Source organism: Poecilia mexicana, unplaced genomic scaffold, assembly GCF_051168715.1.
Source record: "Poecilia mexicana isolate PSO_F unplaced genomic scaffold, ASM5116871v1 scaffold_9, whole genome shotgun sequence".
NCBI lineage: Eukaryota > Metazoa > Chordata > Actinopteri > Cyprinodontiformes > Poeciliidae > Poecilia > Poecilia mexicana.
The window spans coordinates 22,695,888-22,719,443 of NW_028263378.1; the positions used below are offsets into that span (position 1 = coordinate 22,695,888).

Here is a 23,556-nt window from a genome sequence, read left to right on the forward strand (position 1 = left end):
TCATGTAAATATATCATATCTGCTCCAGCAATGGGCTCAGGATGAGCAACAGATGAAGCAGCGGACTGGAGAAAGCACTGGCAACGTATGAATGTGAGCGGAGACAACGTTGTTCCATCGTGCCTATAGATACAGGGCAAGCTACGGCATAATCGAGTGGGACTTTCGTTATCCACAGTGAAAACAGACCTCTGTAGACCACTCAGAGAGCAGGAAGCCACTATTATTATGGCATTTAAACAAAATAAAATATTGTGGAGATCCTAGCGGACCTAAAGCAGGAAGAGTCTGAGTTAATGTCAAACAGCGAGGAAACAAATTGTCTTTGTATGTAAATCTCTGGTTTGAACTTGATATATAGGGAAAGAGGGGCCCACCCAGGGCCAGAATCGCAATCCGTCGACGGTTATCAGAACTGACAGCGATAGAAACGGGGAGCGCGGCCTGAGAGAAGAATGTCTGAGACTGTGTGAGAGTTTATCCTGACATCTCTAAATCTGGCAGATTTCTTTTTTTTTTTTTAAGAGGCTTGAGGTTGGTCAGGATTGAGGCCAGCAAACCACAAGGTCAGTTAAAATTCCAGAGTAGTGCATTAAGGGATCCATCTGTTCCCCGCTCACAGGATTCATGACACTGTGGGAATGCGGCAGAAAAAGTAAAGGGACAAATTTGTGCAGTAGATTAACCCACAAGAAGAAACGAAGCAGAGATGACAACAAGCAACAGAAGCTCAGAAATGTCCTCAGAAATCCTCCTCCCTTGGGAAACATGTCGTAGGAATTTATTGTGACACGGAAGCATGTGAGGTTCCTCGGCAAACATTTTCACAAGATGAGCAGCTTCAGGAAAACTTTGGAAACATCGGGAGCACCAGCGTTTTTTTTGTTTTGTTTTGTTTGAAATATGTCATTTGAAACCATGCAGTAGATTAAACCTTCATATTTACACATTTACACATTTAAACATCTCTCTTATAATGGAAAATGGAGCACGTACAAAAAGTTCACACGCTGCTGTTAAAATGTCAGATTTCTGTAAAGACATTAGATAATTCATTCCTGAAATTCTTCTTGTACAGCTGAATATGTGGTGCCCGATTAAACTAATACTTTGTTTAAGCACCTTTTAATATTTAAGCATTTCTGCTGAATGATGATGTTCTTATTCATCTCCAGCTTTGTAATACAAGTCCAAAGAGTTTGTACAAACATTGACGAGTAGTGTTGCTGACGGCTTATGAATATTGTGTCTATTAACGATATTCTGTGTGTTTTTGTTTGTTTTTTTGTTGTTGCCAGAATTATGGATGAAAAGTTAGTTTAATCTGATGCCAACGCATTTTTCCTCATGTTTTTAGAGGACATTTGATGTATTTTTGCAAAATTGAGCAAAAATACAATACAATTTTTTTTATTGAAAGAAAAAATTTCAATGACACATTACAATATAACCCTGATATAAGAGCATGGCCGTCCACACAGACAATACTTGCAGTAAAATTTCTTGCAGTTAATGTTGCTTCTGTCCTAACCATTTGTTTTCATATTCTTTTATTTATTTTGGTTGGACATCTAGCTTTTTGGTTTGGTGTTTTGTGGTATATTTACTGCCTTGTAGTCTTCTCCTGACTGATACCTTTTTGGGAATCTGATTCTTCTGATGCTTTGGAAGCTCTTGGCAGACTTTGATTTTTGCTGCGAGTTGCAACTAAAGAAAGGTGAGAAAATGTCTTCTAGCACAAGTCAACTTTGTTGGGTTTGGCACTTTGAACGAGCAGCTACTGACCCCTGCTTAGCATCAGTTTGAATGTAGGGGTCAATTCGGAAGACAAAAACATAAAACATAATACAATAAGAGGGCGTGCACACTTAAGACATAAGTTGTTTAGATTTTTTCCCTCCCCTTTGAAATATTTCAGTTTGTTTTTTAGATCAGCTGTACAGGTTATAGGTCACATTAAAGGTCGAAAATGTCTTGAAATTATTCATCTTGGTCTCGTTTTTACATCAGAAAATCTGTCATTTTAACAGGCTGTGCATGCATTTTATACCCAATGTGCATGTAAACATCTTGGAATGCTTTGATTAGCTGGCCCACCTCACCAAAGGGATTTTAGATCATTTTCATTGACATGTTTGACAAAAAAAAATAAAACAATAAAATAATAACCTTCTTCTTGTTGCCTTCTTAACCAACTTACTCTGCAGAAAAATTTAATAAAAGGAACAATTTTAAAGTTGAGGTAAATTTCAGCCTCAAAGCAGCAGCAGTATTAAAATAAAACATAGTCTCTCATCTTTGACTTTTTAAGTAAGAGTCCAGAGCGGTGCATCTTCGACAGCGGGTCACACAGCCTCTCCTTTATCTGACAGAGAAAGTTGGTGGATTTTAATCGTCGGAAGGTCTCTGACAACAGCGGCTTCTTGTGGGGGCGTCTCGGGACTGAGGATGCAGCAGCAGTTGCGGCGGAGGCTCTTGTTGCACAGCTTCGCCACCTTGGCTCTGCTCGTATCGGCCGGCCCCTCCCCGCCGCCACCGATGGGGCCCACGGAAAAGACTTTCCATTCCCTGCTGTCCCGGGAGGAAGGAGTCCTGGAAAGGGCCACCGACGAGGAGGGGCTGAGTCTGCAGGGAGCCCCCCTGCTGTCGAGGCTCAGCGTGAGGCCCTGGCTGTGACCTTGGGTTTGACTTTGACTTGTGCTCAGATGGTGGTGGTGCGGTCTGGGAGTCATCCTCAGACAGTGGACTCCGAGTAAACTCTGGAAAGCCTTCTTGAACTCCTGGTTGGAGCACGGGTAGATGATGGGGTTGATGCAGCTGTTGAAGTAGCCGAGCCAGAAGGTGATCTTGAAGACAGTGTCTGAAGGTCTGTATGCAGGGAATATGGAGCCTGCAGCGACAGGTGACACAGAGGGGTTCAGAAGAAAGAAGCAGCAAAGATCTACAGAAAAACAAGCAGCAGCAGAGACGACGCGGACGCTTTCAGTGCTAAATTTATTTGCAGTGCAAGGTCAAGGTTTTAATTTTGGGGCTGTCTGCTTAGGAAGGCCCTTTTCTCTGCATGTTCTTTTCTGTAAAACGGAGCAACATCCACTGTTTGAAAGAACAACTGCAGTGAACGCTGTGGGCCTCAAGCAGGTATAAATCTAAAGTGATGGTCTTCCAGTCTGAATAGAACAAGTTAACAATCTATACTCTTGACTTTAAATGTCGACAATCTACGGGAATTCACAGAGTTAATGCTGGGATGCATTTACTCTGCAGGGCACAGACCCACTAACAGCACTCAATGTGCTAATCACATTTATCTCTAATGACGGATTCAACATTTTAACTGTGTAATCAAGATGCCTTCATTTTGAGAATATAGGTGAAATCCTATTTTAACAGTGAAGCTGTGCAAAGCTGACTGCTCTGTTTCTCTCTTGCAGTCACTGTAAGAGAGTCTACGCTTATAAATGATTAATAACAAGAGGAAGGGCTTTTTAAGAATGTTTTGCTCTTAAAATAAATTTTGAAAAAAAAAGTTAGCGAAATATAATTTGTCTTGTAAATCGGTTAATAAGATGTGCTGCGGTTATTTTTGTTGCCGTCGTTTTAGAAAATGTTGGAAGCATCTCTGCCCTGCAGAATCTTATTATATGTGGATGCCTTCATTGATACAGGGAGGGGAAATGTGCAGTTGTGTCTTAATTTTGAAAAATAAAAAAGGTTTGATACAAACAAAAGGTATGCCAACCAGCAGTCTCATAAATAAAAAAAACAACCAAAAGACAAATGAAATAAAACGTTAAAAAAGGAAATCCCCCAAACTAGTTTGATTTATAATCTGAGAGCAGGCGCTTTTGTACAGGCAAAGTGAGTAAACTAACCAACATTAGCGCTGGCCACGCTGCTTGCTCACTTGAGGTGATTTGGATTTAAATTAAAACCCCCAGTTTCCATCGCCAGTGCCTCTCCGGAGATAAATTTCCATAAAGCAACACGTGAACCGCAGCCACGGCGGCAGTCATTTCCTTTTTAATATTAAAGTTAACGACATGTTATTTTTATTTCATAAAATTTTCACTAAATATAACCTCATGACTCAGTCTCAGATGTGGTGTTTTAATAGATTTGCAGTAATAGACTGTGCTTCCCTTGATTAGAGGAAGCACTCAGGAATATGAGTGGGGTCCTTAATGAAGAAGCATAGGTAATGGCTTGAAGGGGGGTATTATATGCAGCTCTGCTTGTCTTTGTATATGTAAGGTGACTTGCCACGTGTTCAATGGGAGACAATGAAGCACTAAAATAATTTAAAGCCCGTCTGCTTGCGCTATACACCTCTCAGCTGGAATGGTAAAAGCTTTCAGTGAAATGCTTTATCGCAAGTTGTTATTGGTAGAAAAAAAAAAATCTGAGCTCTGTAAATATAAAACGGTGATGTAATCATGAATGAATATATGAAAAGAGGATAGTCTGAGAGCAAATGATTTTCTATCTCTATCGGCGGCTTTAGCAGAGAACAATTCGATCATTGTTGGTATTCCTGGTAGATTCTTTTCTCTCGTTTTCTTTTTTGTTGTTGTAAAAACAGAGGGGTGTTACAGCTGTTAGATAAATGTATTGTGTCTCTATAATTTTGTATTTTTGAAACCTTCAAACAGACAACATGCTTCGGCAGAGGCTGTTGTGTAACACCGGTTTGTTTTGCCACGGCTTGTTTGTTGTATCTATTGAGATTTTAATCATGCGGCCACCAAAGCATGAACTCTTTGAAAGATACAATAATACAAAGAAGCAGGGGATTGTTGCACACCAAAAAAGAAAAACAATACAATACAAACGTAAAGACCTAGTCCATTATTATTATTATTATTATTATTATTATTATTATTATTATTGTAAAGCAGCATTAGCCACATTTTTATCTACTGTAGGGAAGACATTACGCTGCCATAGAAGTAAATAATGAGGTTTTGGACGGTTGAAAGGAGATCAGTGAAGTTGGTCTGTATTGTGTTTTTGAGGTTACAGTAACATGTTGAATCCGGAAAGATTTTCTATTTTTTGCACATCACAGTTAAGAAAATGATCAATATCCCTTAGAATACACTCATAGATGCTGCAGTTCTGGTAATACGAACTTTGTCACGTGATAACTCATTGTAGAAGATACTAACAGTTTATAATGTAAACACAGTAATAATTTTTATCAAGTAGAACCTATGTAATAGTAGCAGCACTGTGTGTGAATGAGAAAGCCATCATTAGGGTGATGGCAGGGAGGCCTTCCAACCTAAAGGATGAGGAGCTCATCACCAAAGAAAAATCCTCAAAATACCTGCAGAAAAGAAATGCACAAAGGCTGCTCAGCAATTATTACAATGGTTTGATGTGTGTAATAATTTTGTAACTATTTTAGAATAAATTATACATACAATAAAAAACACTGATTCTTGCGTCATCTTGTGAGAGATCTAATTTCCTTTGGGAGCCAAACTTGGCTCCCAAAAGATTAGATGGAAGAAACCATCTAATCTTCTTTTCCTATTGTCTGACTTTAGAAATGCTGTCATAGTTTTATAAATATGTATAATTTCCTCTACTTGTTGGACAGCTGGCTTTTTGTTGTTCTTACTGTTGGGCAGAATGTTTTAGTTTCCTCCGTCTATAACTGATTTCCATGGGGGAATTAAAATAGCCTTTCCAAAACCCATTACCAAAAGCCCACATAGCCACTGGATTTATTTAAGCTGACACAGATGTGTAGTCAGGCCACAATATATCTATTTTTTTTGCAGCCGTTTCAGGAAATAAACAGGAAAAAAAAAAAAACAAATCAGTATTTTCCTCCATTTATCCTTCAGTTTGCGTACTTTAGCCTCTGGATCAATGGTTCCGATGGGGCTTTTCTTTTTCTTTTTCTTTTTTTACACGCAAAGCAATTGTTTCATCTCACTGTGCCAGACAAATCAGTCAAGTCTTTGGACTGGACAGATCTAAAGGTCGGATTTAAAGGTCTGAACCCAGGCAATCAGTTTTATTGCATGTTGGTGAATTTCATCAAGACAGAAAGATGAGCAATACATGGGCTGGGATTTCAGTGGAGGGCCACGGTGATTGATGCTATCCTCAGGTGGGCAGTTAGTGCAGATATCTGTATTGAGGGTATCAAGATGATGACTGGAGGGGTTTATCTGATATAGAATCTGTCACGAGTCATGAGTCATAAAATCCGAAGCCGTCAGCAAAGAAGCAATGTGTGAATTAGCCACCCTTCCATCATTTGGCTCAGTGAAACGCAGTTCCTTCCAAAAGTAATAATGAAGTGGAAGGGAAATAAGTTGCGTTTTTCTGTTTTCTCACAAATAAATATCTGAAAAAAAAAGCAGTGTGCATTGGTATTCGCACCTGTGTGTCAATACCTTACAGTGTGTCGTCTTTCGTTGTAATTGCTGCTCTCTTGAGTTAGCGCTCTTCTAGAGTTTTACATCTAGAAACCTAATTTGTAGCCTATTGTTCTTTGCAAAAATGGACTGGTAAACATAAATCCTAAACTTTTTCAGATTCTAATCTTTCATTTAGGTGGCATTACATGGAAGTAATTTGATCTAAACCATTGCATTGCAGCTCTGGCTGTATGTTCAGGGCTGCAATCCAACTGAAAGGTGAACCTTTGTGTCATTCTCCAGCTCCACATTCGCATAAAATCGGTCACAAAAATACTTTTTACATGTTTGTGTATCACCTGCCAGGCTCAGATTTTAGCAGCCAATGTGTTGAATTGAGAAAGAAGAGCGCCAGTTTCCTGATTAGAAAGAATTTAAATGATATTAGTACAACAATAAAGCTCATGTTAGGTGTTCTAAAGTGTTTTGACAACCGTGACAACCTTAGAGGCTTTTACTGCGACGCTACGTGAAAACATCAATGTCCTTGATAAAGTTTAGCTGCGGATTTGTCCCTCGAGGGTTTAACATCCGCACCAACACATCATACCGACTGCCTCCTGATATGGATCTAATTCGACTCAAGTGCAGGACCTGGCAGGAAGCCTAGGAGGGTTGGAAGGACATGGGAAGCCAAACAACAACAACAACAATAATAATAATAGTAATAGAATCAGAGCTATTGAATTGTGTGCTGCTCCTCTCTCATCAAGATAAGCTGCCATGCCCTCCATTCACTGTTGAAATTCCTTGTTTTGTTTTCACCAGCATCACCTGTTTCTCTGCCTGTCGCATTTCTGAATCCTTCTTTTCCTAAGGGCTTCCCTGTACGACTCTCACCATCAGCTGGGGAACCTTTCATGACTCGAGCCAGTAGCCATTATCTAACTGCTGTCATACTGAGATCCGGTCCAATCCGGACCCCAAGCACCCGGGCATATTGAACGAGTCGCCTGTTACCTTCTCTCATTTCTCCAAGCAACCCTGCCCTGTCGAAGGGGTGGCGGGCCGAGACGCTTCGGTGAGAAACAGAGAGCTAAGGAGACGGACTCCTATCCTGTCTGCTGACTGATAGCCTGAGATCCTGAAAGCGAGTGACGTTTCCATGGAGATGAGGATAGAGAACTCTGCGCTACTCTGCTGATCTGGAACTAGATAAGTGCAGAACTTCAAACCTGTTTGTTTGCTTTCTTTCTTAGATCAGATAAAAAAGGAAGATCTTTTCAAAAAGGGTTTTGCTAAAAAATCTAGTAAGGCATCAATTTGAGCGAATAATAAGATGAGACCTTTCTTTTTTTTTCTTCATTGTTCTTCATTGCTTGTTCTTTAATTTGAGTTGGTTTGGTTTGTTAGACATGTGTAAATGATTGATAAGGTCCAAGTCTTTTTAAATTCCTATTCACTGATTATTTCCTGAGAAGGTCAAGAGTCCACATCAGACTTGTAACCAGTAATTGATTATTACATAAATTATACTACCTGATTAATATGTTCAATAATCTAAGTATTTTGATGCTAAAATTAGCTAACTGGCAAGACAGTTATACTTTTTGCCAACCTGACTGCAGCACCTATTTCCACATACCTGATGTGTCCCATACTGTCTTGCAGGCATGATTTCTTCCACATTTCTTTCAAAAGGCTCTATTCTTCCCAAAAGGCACGTTTGTAGGATTCATGACTAATTGTTGCCTGTCAACAAATTCTCCCACATGAGTCTCTGCAGCTCTGCCAGAGCTACCAAAGGCCCTTATTATTAATACTGCTGTTGATGAATGCTCTCCATGTTTGCTTTTTTCCACACTCTTTGTATTGTTTGATCCTTTTTGCTCCTTTAGATGTTCTATGCTTTGTCCAGTTCTGCCTTGAATTTCTTCCCAACTTTCTTTCGGACTTGTCTGCTGTGTTGTTGTTGTTTTTTTATGATAATATTCATTCACTTATGTTCTCTAACAATCCTCTGAGGCCTACATAGAATAGCTGAATTTATACTGAGATGAAATTACACAGGGCTTGACAAATTAGAGCAATCTGGAATTTATTTAGGAGCATCAGAGTAAGGGTGACTGCATACAAATACGCAAAGTAACTTCAAGAATTTTTTTTTTTGGTAAACAAAAAATGTAATATCTTACAATACATGTTTTCATTACACAATTAAGTCCTCTACAGTCACTGCATGCTATTGAGAAGTAATTTATGCCACATTAATAATAAAATCCAGGACGCAGAATCTCACACAGAGTGAGAGCACTAATCAGATTCCTTACAGGAGCGCCAACTGAATTTGGTAAACAGAGAAACTAGGAAGACCTTGTAAAAGCAGTTTAGAAGACTGAGCAAACACACAGAGCAAAATGTAGGCTACTAAATTATTACATGATGTCTTTTTGGTTTTGTCAGTAACTAAAGCTCTGATTTTATTTAGCATTATTTTACGCCATGAAATATCACAGAAGAGGAACTTCTGAAATGTCAAGCGGCGAGAAGGACAACCCTCAAATAAACATGAGGCCTAACAACTTGTCTTTTTTAGGATCTCAACCGTGATCCTAGTCCCAAACTTTTTTTTTCTTTCTTCCTGTCTCGTGACAGATAAATGTCGGTCAATCATAGGCAGTGTGTCGGTACAATGCCGCTGCTTGGTGACTCATCGCTAAATCTATCATTGTCGACGGACATATGCGGCATGTGGCATGAGAAGTGACACCGGTGTCAGCGCGGAGCATTTTTCAGCGTGGGCTTTTATACCCGCTCACCAGTCAGAAAGTACGCAACCAAATGGTCAGCTATATTTACCAGCATGAGACTATGGAACAACAACAAGAATAACAAGATTTGTCAAGGTTCGTATCGACTGGCTTCCAATTTCCATCTGACTCGCATGAGAATGAAAAAGCAGGAGATTTATTTCCATTCCGTGCATGCTAGTCTTGTCGTGTAAGGCTCCATTGTGACGGTCTTATCTGTCGCTGAAGGGGTGGCGCTGAACGAGGTGAGTCACAAAGACACAGTGCAAGCTGGAGCAGAGTGCTGGCTTGACATCTCAGACAAGGGTCCGCGTTTTAAATGTATGTCGGTCTGAAATTCTTGGAGCTTGTTTACAGGTAGTAAGGACAGGAGGACGTCAGAGATATGAAAGATTTATACGGGCTATTTATAGGTCGTCTACCCTTACATTTACAAGTGTGCTGTGCTCTGGAAGCTACAGGGCTTGTGTGAAATGTTGGAACTCCTGCCTGAAGCCACAAAGGAGTGATTCAATTAAAATGGTCTGACCATTAAAGGAGGAAGCACTCAAAAGCCCTGGCAGTTGAATAAATCGATGAGTGGGATCTGTCCAATTAATTAATTGGACAGATCCAGAAGGTAAATAGTTCTCTAGAACCAGTGTAGCAAAAAGCGAAGGCGGTGTGACAAACGTGACACTTTTTAATCTTCTACCATAAACTCGAAGACCATTAAGCTAACATTGTTAGCGCTTTCCTCTAATTCAGGGAAGGCAAAGCTAATCCTGAAGTTAATTACAGCTTTTATCGCAAAGGATCAGTGGCCATGGAGAGTTGCTGAGAGTCAATACCAACTTGAAAATATTTCACTGAAACGCATATTTCCTCAAGGACGAAAACAATCCAGTGATGTTATCACAAGTGGGTAAGAAAGATCCAGCTTTTCATGCACAGACTGCCTTTCAAATACAGTATTGAGGTCAAGAGGTTGTAACAGGAGTAGGTGTTTATATAAGCTGCAACTTATGTGCATACCTTCTTTTTTAGTTTCAGACTAAATAAATAGATTTCTTTTTCCATCCAAACTGTAAACCTAATGCACAACAGTATTATTTCTACTGTATCCTGTTGAAATGTTCAGCCAGATGGTGGAAATCTTCATCAACATTGCGTCCAAGGTAAAGATGAAGATACTCACCAATTGGTAACACCAGGAAGAACGGCAGCCAGCACAACACAAAGCAGCCAACCACAATGCCCAACGTCTTTGCAGCTTTCTTCTCACGTGAAAACTTGAGTAACCGCAAGGCGAAATGCGTGCGGCTGCGCAGGGACTCCTCCTCCAGTGCGGTTGTGTTTCCACGGTGGATCCTGAGAATCACCTGCTCCGAGTCTGACTTCTCCGTCTTGTGGCCCTCTCTGAGGCCCTGGCTCTCTCTGTGAGCGACGACATAAACTCGACAGTACATGACCAGAATGATGGTCAGGGGGAGGTAGAAGGAGCCGACGGCTGAGAAGATCGCGTATCCTGGCTCCTCGGTGATCTTGCAGATGGACTCGTCCTCCGGCGCCGGTTCCTTCCAACCAAACAATGGTCCGATGGATATGATTATGGAGAGCACCCACAGCAGCATCACGGCCAAAAGAGCCCTGCGCTTCGTCATGATGGAGGGGTAGCGCAGAGGATAGCTGACTCCGATGTAGCGGTCCACGGAAATCACGCAGAGGCTCATGATGGAGGCCGTGCAGCAGAGCACATCCACAGCCGCCCAAACGTTACAAAAAGCCCGTCCGAACACCCAGCGATCCAAAATCTCAAAAACGGCTGAAAAGGGTAGCACAGTGGAGCTCAGCAGCAGGTCTGCCACTGCCAGGTTGACAATAAAATAATGTGTGACCGTCCGAAGGTGGCGATGGCAAACCACGGAGAGGATGACCAGGATGTTTCCAACCACTCCGAACAGGATGAACACGCCAAGAATCATCCCTAGAGCCACAGTCTTCACCACCCTGAGCTCTGGGAAGAAAATGTGGCTGCAGTTCGTGCAGTTCTGGGTCAGAGAAGCCGGGGTCATGTTGTCCAACACGGGACCCATCAGCTCCAAAACGGTGCTGGTTTTGTGGGCACGGGGTCCGTGGAAAGCACAACACCTTCAGTTTAGTTCTCCGAAGAAAAAAAGGGGCTTCATGGCATTCTCGTGAAAGCCATCAGAGTAATGATCACATCAAGGCAGTCTTGTCAAAACATAATTTGAATGATGAGGCCTCCCGCAAATGAGCCATTATGCCGGCAATGCACCGAGATGCTTCAAGAATTACTGAGAGAGAAGAATAAAATATGGAAATGAAGCCTACTTTGTTGAAATCAGGTGATCCATCTCGAAAACATTTGCGATGTTATTTCTTATATTATACAGCTGGTGCAAAGCGCTGACAGAAAAGCACTACAAAGGGGATGGACACACGGGTGTACCTTGCACATCCTCTCTCCAAAGATAAAAACGTCACTCGGGACCCAAATTTTAAGTCTTTTGTATTAAAAGCTGGAACGAGAAGCCACTTTTTTGGGCCGAGTGGGAGGTGAGCAGCACTTAACAGACAGCCTCTCCCCATAGCATGCAGGGGCATATTGAGCTGCAGCATTCTCCAGCAGCCTCCTGCGCCTGTGACAAGAGAGACAGAGGAACAAGTGTAAAGAGAGCTGGCACATTCATCACACACACACACACACAAATATATATAAAACATCCACGATTTTGCCTATTGTTTCAGGTTTATAGTTTCCTTTTTTCTTTTCCTTATAACTGTTGCTCAGCCTTGTGTAGTCTGTGGGCGAGAAGCGGCGTCTGAACTACAGTTGGTGTGAGAGCTGTGTGAGCGCAGACTCCTCTTATCGAGTAAACAAAAAAACGTGAGGTACAAGAATTTGGAAAACTACGCTGACATTTTCAGAACGCAGCACTCTATTGAAAATATGTTTTCTTTTTTTAAAAAAAAAAATCGCCATTGTTCCTGCTCTTCACAATTGTGCATTACTTTGTGTTGGTCTACCGCATAAAATGTCAATAAAATCCTCTGATCTATGTGGAGGCAAGGCAGAAATTCGTTTGCGAGGCACTGTATAATCAAACTTCAAAGCCACATCTCTCCAGGATGTTGTCACACACTTGTAGCGTGAGAGGGCTCCTGGATGAAAAGTTTTCATTTTAATAAGAAAAGATATATATTTTCGGCTCCTTGGATAAATGTTATGCTGTCTTTGCACGCAGATCCTCCTTTACATCAGCTGGTGATCTCTTCTTCCAGAATCAGACTCCGCTTTATTCGACAGGTTTGTGCACACAAACAAGGAAGTTGTCTTTGACTCAGATTTGCTTTCAATGAGGGAGCATTGCTTGGCTAAAAGTAAATGATGCCGTACCAGCATAGCATCTCCATGTCATGGGCAAGAACTTCCTCATGCTGATGGACACAAAACTAATCCTGCTTGTGCAGATTAAACGAATGTAGATTAGACAAGTAAAAGTACTGTGGCATTGTTGCTGGTTTGGATTTTGCTAATCTGCTTTGTTGAAGACTGAAAAGGTATTTTGAGTCTACCTATCTATCTATCTATCTGTTTTTGCAGGTGAACTCTTTCTGGCACAATGTGCAAAAAATAAATAAAATCCACTGGATGGACATCAAAACACACCACCTCGAGCTTCTATCACCCACACAAGTCAAAGTAGAAACCTTGTAACAATCCCCATAAGGGATTTATGAGAGTTGCATTTTTCTATCCTCTTGTTTTGCTCAATCAGACTAAAATCTTTATCCATCATTGGAAGTATTTGGCTCCTTTAGTTTAAAATATGTAAGACTCTTGTGGTATAAGACAAGGTCATTTTATTAGAAAATCACAATCTAAAACTATTTTGCTCAAATGATTTGATATTAAAATTATTATTTCTTTATACATTAAGCTGAAAAGTATGGCATGTGTGGGTATCTCATCTGAGTATGCGCAGCTTTTAGAAACACTTTTTGCTTCAATTGCAGCTGCAGGCCCGTAGGGGGCGTACAGACTCGGGCTTCCTGTTGGAAGGTGACTCATCCAACTTTGTCAGCTCTTAGCAACCCTGTTCTGCAGAACAGCACCTCAGCATGATGCTTCCACCACCACGTTTCACAGAGGAGACGGTGCAGTTAGAGGGATGAGGAGCGTCAGTTTTCCCCATTGCACATATTGTTTGGCTTGTGAGCCAGAAAGTTCAAATTTGGTCTCATCTGACCATGCAGGGTAAACATTAGCTTTTTCCCACTGTGTGGCTTCTATCACTTCCAGGACTGCTTATCAACTTTTTCTACATACGCTGTCTTCTTGCCACTTTTTCCTGAGGCTAAATGTGTGAAATATATCTCACTACAGTTGTCGTGTCAACAGATTCTTCCACCCGAGCCGTAAATCTCTGCAGCTTCTCTGCGTCTTTGCTGTTTTCTCTGATTAGTGTGTCAGTTTATGTTTAATGTTCTCATACAGATCCCCAAGGCCTTCGCAGAAACAGACAGATTCGAACTGAGAATAATTCAGTCAGAAGGATGCTTTAGATTTAATTTGAGGTTATCCGACTTCCAGTGGGAGGAGTACACGAGCAAAAGTGATGTGGAAAAAGTCGCATAAGCGCAAGGAACCCAAATAAAAAAATATATTAAAAAATCTGTTACACAAACATAGGACTAGCAATCATTTCATACTGGTGTTTCAGGAGAATGAGTTTTCATTTCTGCTAATTATTCAGGAGAGTTTCACTCTTCTCTGTGCCTTTAACATCCAGAAGAACACACATCCACAGTGGGGGGTGATGAGTAAAAGGGCAAGCATACTGCAGGGCAGCCCAGAAAAGCCCGGTGTTGGAAGCTGCTGTCACACAGCTTGCTCCGAAGGAAATAGTGAAAAAAAAAAAAAAAAACATGGATTTTTTTTATTTTTTATTCTCCTCCAATGCAGGAAGAGCTGCAGGTATAAGCTCCGTGTTTGGCAGTTCTCCAGTCTGATCCACGGTGGACAGCTGGATTGCGCTGTCTGTCAGTACTTATTTTAGTTGGTCAGTGGTAAACAGGCGTTCGTGGCTCAGATGTAATCTCAACCTCTTCACCGCTGCGCGCAGGAAAATCCCAGCTCTATAAGAGGCGGACACGGCGCCGGACGACACCTGACAGAAAGTTCATTTCCAGCGCAGTGAAATGACAAATGGATGGACGGGGCCGTGGCCACCAGAGAGCTCACTCACAGACCTTTCCGCTCTACGCCCACTGAAAACTTCGCTGTTGTCATTAACATCAGTTCTAAATTTAAAAGATTATTTAGTGTTGGCAGAGACTGGTTTTAAAAGGGATGAACTCAATGATTAAAAAGGCGAGGGTTGGATTTGGATGCCCGCGCGCAACAACTTCAGATTATTTCTTACCTTGTTTAATACAATTATATAATATATTATCGCTGCATACTTTTATGGTTAACTACATACAAGTTGGCTCGTGTAAATTCAACCTCTAAAACAATATATAAATGAAATGCCTGTGCAGACAAATAAAAAACACGCACCAGTAAGGGGGGGGGGGAGGACAAAGGAAAGCAAGTTACGCACACACACACACACACACAAAAAAAACTTAAACATTTGAAATGAACATATCTGGGAGACTCACCTAACTTTGAGTCTGTTCCCGCATCCCGACGGCTGCTGCGCTGAGCGGCGTTTGGATTCGGCTCCGGCTGCCGAGTCGCGCAGGGAGGCGGCGGCGGGCGGAGAGCCAAGTGCGCTCATGACGGAGAGCGCTCACATCTGCCGGGGATAATCTGCAGAGCCAGCCCCAGGTGCTCCGAGTCTCTTCAGATGATGATGAGCACAAAATCACTCACTGCCCTCTTGAGCTATTTTCTCTCCATATTCTACCGCCCACCCCAACCACCCCCCGTCCACCCCTCCCTCCCGCCAGTGCTGCCCCACCCTCCTCCTCCTCCTCCCCACCACCTCCAACCAACCATTCTCGCATCGCCTCACCGCCGCTCAGCATCACTCCCTGTGCGTCATCGCAACCAGTCACTATCGACCCCGCACGGTTTTTCCACCTTGTCTAATGTCAAAGTGCAAGAATAAACAATAAAAAATAAAAAGTTGTCTTCTGACATTTGAAATAAAGCCAACTTCTTTTTAAGTGGATTAAAGTGCACTTTAACGACTTTTATTTTAAAAAATATATGTGTGTGTATATATGTGTATGTGTGTGTGTGTACCATTGTTTTGATTACACCTCAAAGATAAGTTAGATCTTTTTTTTACACATTCTTTATCAGTTTGGTTCAAGTAGTCTGCAAATGTTACACTGCTTGTTATATTACGTGGTTTAGATTAAAAATATATATATTTTAAAAGGTTCCTGTTTATGAAATATTAAATGATATGATTCAGAAACACCTAATTAAGCTTTAATAACTGTATGAATTAGAGGGTCCCTGAATATTAAGCCTCTGCATCGCAGCCATTTCTTTTTAATTAAACAATGCAGACCTTTTCTCTCAAATGACTCATTGCTAATTTGCTAATTGAACTTTGTGCCTATTAGAGGGACTGCATAGTTAAATTATTAAGATTAATGCTGTCAACCCCAAATCCCATAAATACACACAGTGCCTTACAAAAACACACTTGTCTTTGAAACTTCTTTATATAGTTTTGTCATGTTATGACTTCTAACCTTAAATGGTATAAAAAATCAAACTTCAGTGTTTTATTGGAATTTTACAGTAGACCAAAAGAATATAGTGTTTATCAGTGAACTGGAAAGAAACCCATTCATGGAAGAGTGTAAAATTATATTTTTGAGAGAAAGCGAAAACAATTACAATTTGTAGTTTGACACAACCTGTAGGAGACCTAGCAAATGTGTGGTAGAAATAAAATAAATAAATAAACAAGTACATGTCACTTATTGTTACAAATGGTGGTATTCAGATGGAAGTAAAATAGAGCAAAAATAAAGACTTTAAAAAATTAAGCTAACTTACGAAAACAAAGTTCAGGTCCAAAATCCAGAAATGTGAAGTGTAGATAAAGAAGCTAAAGCCCAAAAACCAAAACAGGAGCATCAAGCAGAGCTGAGGAGAGGACCCAGCCAAAAACAATAACAACCAGAACACTTGAATACTGAGGGAATGGTGGAAAATGACATTAGATGCTAATATTTTAATAATCTAAGATAAATAAACCCAAATGCACCAAATCAACCAATATGATTAGACCTTGATGACAATATCAACTAAAGGTTGCCATACATTTTCTAACAACACAAGAAATTAGGGACAAAGAAAAGAAAACTAAAACACAAACACCTGTGGATCATGACAATTATTGCTTTTTAATGCCAGCTGTGCTCTACTATCTGTTGATCTTTCACATAAAATTCCAGCAATTATCATTTATGGTAACAGGAGACGTGATACATGCCACAGTCATGTCTTGATTACTTATTTTCTGATCTCCTTCTTTTAATCACATACATCTGGAAAATGATGCCAATTTTGTCACAATGGACCTGACTATGACAATTATTCCCCTCAGTCTAACAACCCATTTCCAGGCAGAAAAAAAAAACACAAAAAAAAAACACCACCACAGATTAATTGCGGACGCTTTTTTTCTTCCTTACGTCTACAGACAGCACATCTGTATCAACCAGATAAGCAAGACAGTACAATAAACATGAAAAATGGCGAATAAGTAAGATTGAACGTAAGTGCTTAATTATAGTCGGGCATAATCCCCTTGTTTATCTAACTAAAAGGGAGCAGGCAGAAGAAAAACAAGCATCCATGAATAAATACTGTACATTGATTTCTTCTTCTTTTTTTGTTTTTTTTTTGAGGAGCTTGCCACTTTTCTTCCACACTGTGGTCAATTCCTCAGTTTAGCCAGACAGAGCATTTATCTTTCTTCATGAAAACGTGGAAGCCAGCTCAGACAGATGTTGAGTCTGTCTGCGAGGTGAACAGCTGACCACTTAAAGAGCAGCTTAGGCACTCAATCAATGACGAGACTTTCATCTTACAGTGCTTGTCTTTTCTGTTTTTTTCCTCCTCCCGCTGCGAGGTTCTGGGGAAAAGAAATCGACGTCTTCGCGTCAAAAGCAAAAATCACAAGCACAACTTTCTGCTGCCTGGAAGCGCGAGTCCGGCAGAAGGCACCGAGGGACATAATTGGACGCTTTTGTTCTGTATGCACGATAAATTGATCGCTTCATCAAAGCAAATGTGAGAAATGGAGCTGCTTTCAGAATTGACAAACAATTTTCACAGCAATTTGGGTTAGAGCTGTCATTATCTTTGAGGAGATTATGCCTTATGTCATTGTGCATGCGTGCACTGGCCCTGGAGGAGAAATTAATAATAATAATAATAATAATAATAATAATAATAATAAAGAAATCCCTTTTAAAATCAGTATTTGATAAATAGCGAGAGTTGTGTCATTATGTCATGGATGCAGAACAAGCTGATGATTCATGCTTAAAAGGATTGACTAAAACGACGAAGCTATGATCCTCATCTGCACGCCGGGCTTGTTAGCGGCTCGACTGTGTGTTGTAAAAGTAATTAAAGCCGTCTGACTCGCCCATTCACTGAGGTGGACTGCTGCGTTTGAAACACACTGAGATCAATATCCCCTGCGCAGGAATACACACTTACCATCACAGGGGCAACAACCCTGAGCCGAGCATTCGCACTAATGTTGGCATTTTCAGTGACATTCAGTCTAATTGCATATCAAGAGAGTTTCCCCTCCGGCACGTCTGACTGATAAAAATCTTTTTGAAAGGAATTCAGATTTCAGCAGGTAACCGAAGACAGCTAACATCATCCAGGAGCCAACACAAAAAAACCATCTCCTTTTATTCAGACTCGTTTGTCATCGAACCCTTGCTTCCTGTGTGTCATGCTGTCATCTTTTTTCTTTCAGCATTGCAGTTATACTGTGCCTGCCTTTCTTATTTATTTATTTATTTATTTATTTATTTATTTATTTAACATTTGTGAGCTTAAGGCAAAAACAGAATTGACATTATGGTAGAAGTGTGATATTTCTGTCATTGCGCAGATGATGTTCTCCAGGCTGGGTTTCAGCAGTCAGCCATCCACCTACACACACACACACACACACACACTCAGACTAACTCCAGCCTCGCACCTGAAACGACTGAAGCCATCAGAGGTAATGGGGTGGATTTGAAGACTCATGGCTGTACTGTGCAGCAGCAGCAGCCCCTGCATGGGCGTCAACTTGTCGCTTTTTGGCATCAGTTTGTCGGGTTTGGAGCCAAGCGCTTGGATTCTGTGATTAAATCAAAGTTGACAAACCTTTTCCTAATTAATTTTGCCTAATCACCAACACCACTCTGGTGTAGTTATAGATTCTCAGCAGGCTATCTCAGGCCATGTTTCTGTTCTCTATGGCAAAAAAGGCAGCAATTAGACGGGATTTTAGTACCTCAGTGGTTGATATGATGTTTGTACAGGAGATTATGTCTGGGAACATAAAACCTATCTCTCAACAGGAAATATTTAATAAAACTGAAAGTGGCACATAATATGAATGACTTAGGTTCTTAGTATGCTATTATCTTGACATGGTGAAGGGTTTTTAACGTATTTGACGTGTTCTTTTTTAAGGGTGATGTCGCAGCAGATAACCTCAATGAAATAAAAGCAGGAATGATAAATTAAATTATTAAAAAAACTGTAAAACACCTATTAGAAATCTCTGTAAAATATCAAAATTGGATAAAAATACATTTGGGAACCACTCAAATGTACTCCCTCTAAACTGGCTAATATAAAACACCCTGTTGGCAGTGGGTGTGTGAACCTATTTAGTTCGTAAACACATTCTTGTTCATATGTTTTGATTCATTCAATAATACAAAATAATGTTCTTTTCCAGACTTGGAAAAGTTGGATTAGATCTCAGTATGTCATTGTTTATTAGTATTTCTAAATAAAGAACAGATTACGGCTTCAAAGTATCGCACACAAATGAACTCCCTCTGATATTTGGATAAATGTCCCTCACAAAGCCACAGCAAAACCCACACACTATTAACAAGCTTTGTGCACCATTGTGGCTGGACATTTGACCACTTCTCAGATCAGAAATGGTGGAGCTCATTTAAAGAGGTTGGTTTCCTGGCATGAACCCAGCTTCCAGGCGCAACACATGAGTTTTCTGAGGATTTGGGTCGTGGCCGTTCCAGAAGCTTAATAGTGAACTTGCTTTATCCTTTCCAAAATCAGCTTTGACGTCTGTTTTGGATTGTTGTCGCGTGGGAATACCCAAATGTTGTTCACTCATTTGACCCAAAATGTCACCATCCGATAAAAGAATAATGTCAGGACGTTTAGGAGAAGCAAATCATTCACCGAGACTCAAACCTGTCTTAACATCAGTGGCACTCTCTGTGTTCAACGCTCAAAGTGTGAAATAACATTCAAAGTGTGGATCCATTTGATTTGTCATATTTGCTGTCATTGATACCTTAAAGTTGTAGCTTTATTGCTACGGTAACAGCAGCAATAACCTTTTATGTTTTCATTTTATTTCCATTAATCGTATCTTTTTTTATGTACTGCCCTTTCATCGTCATGCGTTTTTATTTTTCTTTGTAGGTAACGTTGAGTTGAGTGGAGTTGACAAGTGTCACTGTCCACAGAAAAATGAATTTGGCATCAGTAAGGGCTGAGGAAATGTCAACCAAGAAGTTATTGCCCCAAAATCAAATCTGGGTGACATTTACAGCTTCTTAAGGACAAGCCAAAAGCCTTCTGGAGAAAACATTTGCAGTAAGATGAGACAAAGACAGAGAGCTGCTTGGTCAGAATAGAAAAAAGAAATGACTGGAGAACCCAATATGAGGTTTCCAAACTGAGAACACTGCATCTGCTGTCAAGCATGGTGGTAGCAGTGTCATGGCTAGGATCTGTATAAGAGAACTGCTTGCTGAGCAATGAAGAACTTCTTCAACTTCACCTCTGATGAACTGCTGGATTTAAATTTGGACACAGTTGGGTGTTCAGACAAGACAACTGTCCAAATGACCTGGTCAAAGTAGTTTTAGATAAAGCAGACAGCCACTGCGCCTCTGGAATCGTCTCACATTCACACAAATTAAGAAAATATCCAGCCAGGATAACAAAAAGAGGCATTCAGGCTTACTGTGGGTATGTATATGTTTGAACAGGTATGTGTAATATTCACCTTGTTTGGATCAGAAAGAATCCAGACTTGTGAACCCAGATTTTCTTTGCAAAGTTCATCAAAGTTGTTTGTTGTATAATGATTTCACCTGAAAAAAAAGCAGAAGTTCAGATAGTTCAACAAAAGCCTAGAATCAGTATTCACGCCGACGATCGGTGTAAAGTGTGAAAATCAAATTCATCGCTATTTCACGTGCTGTTAGAAACATCAAATTCAGATTTTAATGGCAGTCCCCAAACATTACGCTGTTGCCAGCAGAGAAGTCAACCAGAGTAACGATGCATGCAATAAATCTTTGCCCAAAATGTTGCTCCATTTTCTGCGAAGGATAAAGATCTTGTATTGCAAGGTAATCTCTTTCCCACTGAGAGCATTAGAGGGGAAAAAAATCACAACATAAAAAGAGATTGACAGGGAGCAGTATTTCATAAAGTATGTTTTATAATTTGAAAATCCTGTTGCTCAGCTGCACCTATATGCACATTAGATCGCCTCTGCAACCTGTTGGATCCTTGCCTGAAGCGGATGAGCTCCAGGCACACTGCCTGATGCTCACACGGCGTAATAACGCTTTTGGGGCTTTTAGCAGACTCTGGGCATGGTTCAGTCTGCAGATGCTTTAATGGTGAGCGACATAATTAACTCCAGAACGAACAGGTCTCTAATTATGGCCTAAATGCCGCTCTTTCGCTCTTTAGCATCATGCTCAGGGTTTCAAAGAGGGCAAACGCTGCTGTCTTCCGAACCCGCGGATGTAGTGTCATGAGAGCACACACACACACACACACACACACCCCCACGCACACACACACACACGCACACACACACACACACGCACACTCTTAACTCAGGGCTCAGAGCACTCAGCTGTTCAGAGCGGGCATCACGGTCCTGTGGCGGGAATTATCCAACATGACAACACACTCTGCCCCCCCCTCATCTGACTAGTGCCTATCATCTGATTAATTAATCAACACTCCAGATGTCCCGTTGGCAGCGGTGTGATTTGGGAATTTGAGGTGGCTGAAGCTGAGAATGCACATGACATCAGATTGAACTTGTAAAGCACGCCAGTTTCTGACGTTTGCAGCTGCAAACGTCAGAAAACGCACCCAGACGACAGATGAAGTAACGTCTGAAAACAAGCAGCAGGGGTGGCACTTCCAACCAGATCAATCCATCACTCTGACTGTATTCTGGCTACATTCATTTTGAATTCATGACTGTAAAACAATTGCAATTTTTTTTCCTTGTCTGGCGGATTGTTTCAAGGCCACGGAGCAGACAAATTAAATGCCATGTTTCTAAATTTGGATAGAGGTTGGGAGTGTGTGTGTGTGTGTGTGAGCAGCTCATTCATTGACCTTGAGTGCAGGTATTGAACATCAGAGCGAGAGGATCCAGAACAGATAAGAGGAGGGTTATTTAGCGTACAAAGGAGGATGCACCAGCGACACAGCCGTGATGTTCGCTGGGGATCAGAGCCGATACGCAGTCACAGAGCATTAGACTGGCATGATTAATAAAGCAAAGGTCACATCTCACCTCTGTTGTCAACAGTGCAGACAGGAGTGTGGACATGCAACATGTCTGCACTATTAATTATTTAAAGAGACATTAATGAATTGTGTATGACTGTATTGATCCAATGCAAAACTGAATGGCTGTCTAGTTATAAAGACAGAGCCTTGCAAAAAGTATTAACATTCCGTCATCTCGTTTGCATTTAGTCACATCGGAACCACAAATTACATTATATTTCATTGTGATCTGTTATGACAGAACAACACCATTTACTTGTGCAAAGCTATTGCTTTTTACACAAATAAAAATCTAAACAAGTATGTGGTGGGTGTGCATCCGGACCCCTTAGGAAGCACAAAGGAGATACTTTGATCCAATGAGTCAAGAATTTAACTTTTTAGTCTGTTTTCAAAACACTAAGTATGACGGAAAACTCTGCACACCCACCGAAAGACGCCATTCTTGTGATGACACTTTGGTGACAGCATCATGCTGTGGAGATGCTTTTATAGGAAACTCGTCACCAGTGATGAGAAAATGAATAGAGCAAAACACAGGAAAGCAAACTGCAGATATTCACTCTAAAGAAAAGAACAAAAGCGGTTCCTTCTGCAAATACACCTAAAATACTGAGCAATCTGAGTGAGCCTAGAGGGCATCGTAATAGACAACTTCTCAGTAGGAATACCAAGTGCAGATGAATTGTTTTAGGGCTTGTCTTCCTCCTGAGACCATCAACATGCCTGTAAACTATAACGATGCGACTCATAGCCAAGGTCAGCATACATGTATGACCTTTCTTGACTCATTCTGCCTAAAACAGAGGTTGTGTTTATCTAAATAAGTATCTCCTTTAATTATTTATTTCAGGGCCATGGTCTGCAGCTGCAGTCTTTGGCTGTTTTATTTATTTCATCTGCATGACTAATGAGGTGAAGCTATTCGCCTTTGTAGATGCAAACACCTAAACAGCAACTTTTTAGAGGCCTGGGAGAATTTATGTATTTTTTGAATAATATTAATAATTAACTGGTCCAATTGCAAAGATTTATGGTGATGAATGGGAAACCATTTAAAAAATATTTAAAGGAAATCTGATCCTGTCATCTGCTTAATACTTCAAACAATAATGTTACATCATTTTTATCAAGTGAAAATATAAACAAGCACTTATTTTCAGTTGTATTTTTTTCCTGTCAGCTTGCAAAATTATTATTTTTTCTTTTTTCTTTTTTTTTCTTGTGATTTTGAAAAGCTCCTCTGAGGCTGAAAAACAGATCTCAGAGTATGAGTTTCAGCTTCTGTTTCACAGAAATGCGTCAAAAATCTGCAGAGAAGACAGAAACTCTATCATTTGAGGACACACAGTGATTACAAGGCTGTCCTGAGAGACCGAATAGCTCGAGTATTGAACATCCACATAACAAAGTGAATCCTGACACTGCAGTGTCATTCTGTTCTGACATGCTCGCTTAATCGAGATTTGACTGCGCCCTCTTGTGGGGGAAAGTGAAAAATGCAAGTGGTCACTGAACCAGCCATTGGTACAGGTGGCAGTGACGGCAGGGACCGAGTCCT

The 23,556-nt window shown here is 40.7% G+C and overlaps 1 protein-coding gene and 1 long non-coding RNA gene across 2 annotated transcripts; one reads left to right on the forward strand and one right to left on the reverse strand.

The window, feature by feature from the left end:
* Positions 1 to 742: 742 nt before the first annotated feature.
* adra1aa (adrenoceptor alpha 1Aa) lies at positions 743 to 11,811 on the reverse strand. Its single transcript, XM_014992787.2, has 2 exons — positions 10,362 to 11,811; positions 743 to 2,890 (listed from the first exon to the last, which is right to left on the reverse strand). Exons 1-2 carry the CDS (start codon positions 11,257 to 11,259, stop codon positions 2,346 to 2,348), a joined length of 1,443 nt encoding a protein of 480 aa, XP_014848273.2. The 5' UTR covers positions 11,260 to 11,811; the 3' UTR covers positions 743 to 2,345.
* LOC106921241 (uncharacterized) lies at positions 8,946 to 13,586 on the forward strand. Its single transcript, XR_001418958.2, has 3 exons — positions 8,946 to 9,280; positions 12,433 to 12,494; positions 13,205 to 13,586. It is a non-coding gene; the product is annotated as an uncharacterized LOC106921241 (long non-coding RNA).
* The last annotated feature ends 9,970 nt before the right edge of the window (positions 13,587 to 23,556 follow it).

Coding starts and splice junctions, on each gene's coding strand:
- adra1aa (XM_014992787.2), bottom strand. CDS start 11,259: ATGGGTCCCGTGTTGGACAACATGACCCCGGCTTCTCTGACCCAGAAC. Junction 2,891..10,361: donor CTTCCTGGTGTTACCAATTG/GTGAGTATCTTC, acceptor CTGTCGCTGCAG/GCTCCATATTCCCTGCATAC.